The sequence below is a fragment of the Salarias fasciatus genome, chromosome 15 (genome assembly GCF_902148845.1).
Source record: "Salarias fasciatus chromosome 15, fSalaFa1.1, whole genome shotgun sequence".
In the NCBI taxonomy this organism is placed as follows: domain Eukaryota; kingdom Metazoa; phylum Chordata; class Actinopteri; order Blenniiformes; family Blenniidae; genus Salarias; species Salarias fasciatus.
The window spans coordinates 15,611,199-15,615,446 of NC_043759.1; the positions used below are offsets into that span (position 1 = coordinate 15,611,199).

The 4,248-nt window shown below is 45.6% G+C and overlaps 1 protein-coding gene across 1 annotated transcript; it reads left to right on the forward strand.

Annotated features, from left to right (window-relative positions):
* The first annotated feature begins 569 nt into the window (after positions 1-569).
* Positions 570-3,608, forward strand: LOC115401607 (potassium voltage-gated channel subfamily F member 1-like). The gene has a single exon (XM_030109887.1). The coding sequence runs from the start codon at positions 681-683 to the stop codon at positions 2,175-2,177; it is 1,497 nt and encodes a 498-aa protein (XP_029965747.1). The 5' UTR covers positions 570-680; the 3' UTR covers positions 2,178-3,608.
* Positions 3,609-4,248: the final 640 nt, after the last annotated feature.

The following is a 4,248-nucleotide window of genomic DNA, read 5'->3' on the forward strand; positions in this document are numbered from 1 at the left end:
ACACACGGCGAGGACTGGAAATAAAAGCACGGGCAGTCCTGGAGACATTTAGGGTCGATATAAGTTTATTATAAGAAAACAGAAAGGATGGCTGCTCATATTTTCATAACGAAGTACGGTCTGAACGTATATATTCGTGATAAAATTTTGTTTTCTTTCATTTTAATTAGAAAACATCATCGCTTTGTGTAAACTGCAGGTTTTGGTCACTTCATCAATAATAAAGTTTAATGCGGGCTGTTGAAGCGTAAATTGCATAGCTTAATGATCCTATTAAATCTTACACTTTACATAGAAATATAGCGCAAAATGTGCAAAGAAATCTCCTGTAAAACTATTGACGCGCTATTATTTTACAGTGAAATATGAGGAAGGAAGTCCTCTTTTGGTTTGGGTGCGTCTTTCTTGACATTAGACGCACTTCATTGCCAACTTTGTCAGAGCGCACAGGCGCACTGTTAGTTTCCAAGCGCGGCTGCATGGAACTGACAGGACTTCAATCTGCAGTCGCTTATTAACAAAAGATTAGCAAGAGAGAAAAAAAACAACAACAACTAAATAATAGTGATACAAAAAGTTTGCATGATCTTTACGCACAGCACCACAGCTGCTGGAGACTTGATTTGAATTTTGAAGCGTCCCGGTCAGTGTGGCTGTTCTGCTGCGGACCTGTCAGCACAATGTGGGGGATCCAGAGGACTCGGTATGCGGACTGCAACGGCTCCGAAGCCAGTGAGGAGACCGAGATTGTTGTGAACATCGGCGGTGTGAAACAGGTGCTGTACGGGGACGTGTTGGCTCGCTATCCAGACACCCGCCTGGCAGAGCTGGTGGACTGCTCACTTAAACCCCCCGAAGAAATACTCTCCTTATGTGACGACTACGACCCCGACACGGGGGAATTCTATTTTGACAGAGACCCCGAGGCGTTCAAGTGCATCATCGAGTTGTATTATTATGGGGAGATACACATGAAACGAGGCATCTGTCCGATCTGTTTCGTGAAGGAGATGGAGTTCTGGAAAATCGACTCGGATTTTCTGGACGAATGCTGCAAATGCCACCTGAAGGAGGTGGAGGATGAACTTGCAGAGATCGCCGAGAAAGTCAGAACTATCCTGGTGGACCGGGAGGGAGACCCCTCCGCCGGCGGGTGGCAGCGCTTCCAGATGTGCCTCTGGAGGCTGATGGAGAAGCCGGACTCGTCGCTGCCCGCGCACATCATCGCTATAGTTTCTTTCATCTTCATCCTCGTTTCCTCCGTGGTGATGTGCGTCGGGACCATCCCCGACCTGCAGGTGGAAGACGCAGAGGGTCGGCTCACGGAGCACCCAACTTTGGAGGTCATCGAGACGGTGTGCATCGGCTGGTTCACCATCGAATACCTGCTGCGCCTCATCTCCTCCCCGAATAAAATGAAATTCGTGCTGGCTTTTATGAACATCATCGACTTCATGGCAATCATGCCTTTCTACGTGGTGCTGATTCTGACCTCCTTCGGCGCGGGAGTGATGGAACTGGCGAACGTGCAGCAGGCGGTGCAGGCTTTACGCATAATGCGCATTGCGCGCATTTTCAAGCTGGCACGCCATTCCTCCGGACTCCAGACTCTCACATCTGCCCTGAAGAGCAGCTTCAAAGAGCTCGGGCTGCTCCTCATGTACATGGGCGTGGGGGTGTTTCTTTTCTCCGCGCTGGGCTACACCATGGAGCAGAACCATCCGGACACGCTGTTCACGAGCATCCCACAGTCCTTCTGGTGGGCTGTGATCACCATGACCACCGTGGGATACGGCGACGTCTACCCCAAGACCACGTTGGGTCGCTGCAACGCGGCCATCAGCTTCCTCTGCGGGGTCATCGCCATCGCTCTGCCCATACACCCCATCATCAACAATTTCGTTTTGTTCTACAACAAGCAACAGGTGCTGGAGACCGCGGCCAAGCACGAGATCGAGCTGATGGCGCTGCGCAACGGGGACGGGGAGTTCAGAGCTGCGCCCGGCACCCATAAACACGTTTGCGGCGCAGGGGCGTGGGACAGCGCCATGCACTCCTGCCACAGCGACACTTACATTCCTTTACTGAAGGACCCCCGGGGAGCGGCAGGCATCCAGACCCCCAGCGTGGACACCAGCTTTGAGAGCACAGCCGAGGCCACTGAATATTTCATCTGATCAACACAAGGCCTGCAGCGTTTGGTGGGGAAGAAAAACAACAACATATATATAAAAATAGACATAAAAATGAATGATTAATTTCTGAAGTATTCGAACTGAACCGATCAAACGTGGAGTACTGATACAACAGTATCAGCTGAGACTGTAAATAGCCTGCTAGAAATAACAGGACTTGCCTCCAAGGACCTTTAATGCATTTGAGGAATGGAGCCTATTAAGGGACATACATGTGAGATATTGACTTGATGAGTGAGTCCCAGTGGACCGTGGGGCTCCATTTGAACTGCCAGTACACAGAATCCCCAATGAAAGCGTCTTATATAACTCCCTCATCCCCAATTCTCGCACTTACACTGTAGACTGCACTGTAGCCTATTCCTGTGTACAGAGAAGAATATCACAGTTGATGTTTCAAAAGAATAATGAAGAGAGGCAGCTTCTGGACGAGCAAGGATGAGTGGAATCAGCCCATAAAACAGGTGTACAGACATCAAAACGACTCCAAAGGACAGTCTGGAGGTGTTTAAATCTGTCTCAGATTGTCATAATTTTCACTGAGGTGACTCCGGCCTCACTGAAATGTGACTTTGCGTCCACAGAAAATGTAATAGTACACGAGAGGCCTGGCAGAGGATATAAAAGCAGCATATCCTGATGGGTGCTCATTGTCGTGCCTGTGATCATCATTACATCAGTGTAATTTCGTAACTGACTGTATGAATGTGAAGTAATGCGTCAGATGTAACAACCCTCGACTGTGCAGGGCTTTTAAAGGCAGTGACCCAGCGTCTTTTTAAACTCGGTTTACTGACATCAAGACCTCAGCTAAATTTCCTAACCTGCAGGACTTGTTTGAATCTTACAGCAGCTTCTCTCCAGAGGTTCAGTGGAATAAATCTGACCGACGTCAGTGAGAAGCAACAGGTCAAACAAAAAAATGTTGTCTTAATATTTGAGTTGCCATGAAAGTTATCCTTTTTATGCCTCAAAATTTAAACAGAAATACAGAAAATAAAATGGATGGAGTTATTCAGGAGGCATATGTTCACCTGAACATGGAAGCATGATGCATTTCAGCACTTTGTTCCATGTTTTAGAAAGATCTTTAAAAGGGGATAATGGGCGGCGTATTTAAAGGTTACTTTTCACAGTTGGAAAAGCCTCAGCTGCTGCACCATTAGCCTGATTGACATGAAACTTGCACAAATAGAGCCGTCTTTACAGAAGTTAGTCAGCACAGTTGGGGGAGCTCTAATTGAAATCTGACACTTCTCATTCCGGCTCGTGTCACCTGCTGCACGATTTCTGCCGGGATTGTGTTCCTTTGACCAGTCTTTTGTGAAACTTGTTGAAATGAACATGTCTGAATATAAAGACACACCTCGTGCAAAGAAAGAGTGGTAGTATTTCTTCTACAAAACAATGAAAGAATGACGAGAAGGGATTTTACTGAACTGGATTGTCTGGAAATTATGCAGTGAATGAGGCTGTTTGATTCTATGGAAACTGTGTGATTTACATCTCTTCATTTCACCTGGAAATCTAATGATGATTTAAGAATTTCCTTCAATATGACATAACCTGAATCATTTAGTCTCATCATTTAAAAAATATCCTGTAACATCGCTACATTTGAAGTGAAAATGAGTTTATTTACCATAACCATAATGTTTTGGTTCGTTGAAAACAGTCAAACCTTCATTTTCTGGGTTGGCTCTATCAAAGACAGCCTGCTATTTGAAGAGGTGCTGTTTGTACTTTCAGAAGACATTTTCAGCTGATTAAATCTACTGTATCTGCCTTTTTAAATCAAAAATTAGATAGAATGATGTGATCAAAGCAGAGGGAGGAAGATTTTAAGCAGAAGGACTTGAGATAAAGGAGCAATAAATGGAGGATATTATAACAATACAAGTGTTACAACTTCATTAGGTCTCTTAGTTTTATTAAAAATTAATTTTTATTTTCCCCCTGAGTGAGCGGGGCCCGGGTTTGGCTGTCAAAATGTGCAATATACAATAGTAAATGAGCGATGTACAATAGTCCAGTGGTTCCTGTCAACAGATGC

Bases quoted from the DNA above. Each gene is read 5' to 3' on its own strand.
- LOC115401607 (XM_030109887.1), top strand. From the start codon at position 681: ATGTGGGGGATCCAGAGGACTCGGTATGCGGACTGCAACGGCTCCGAA.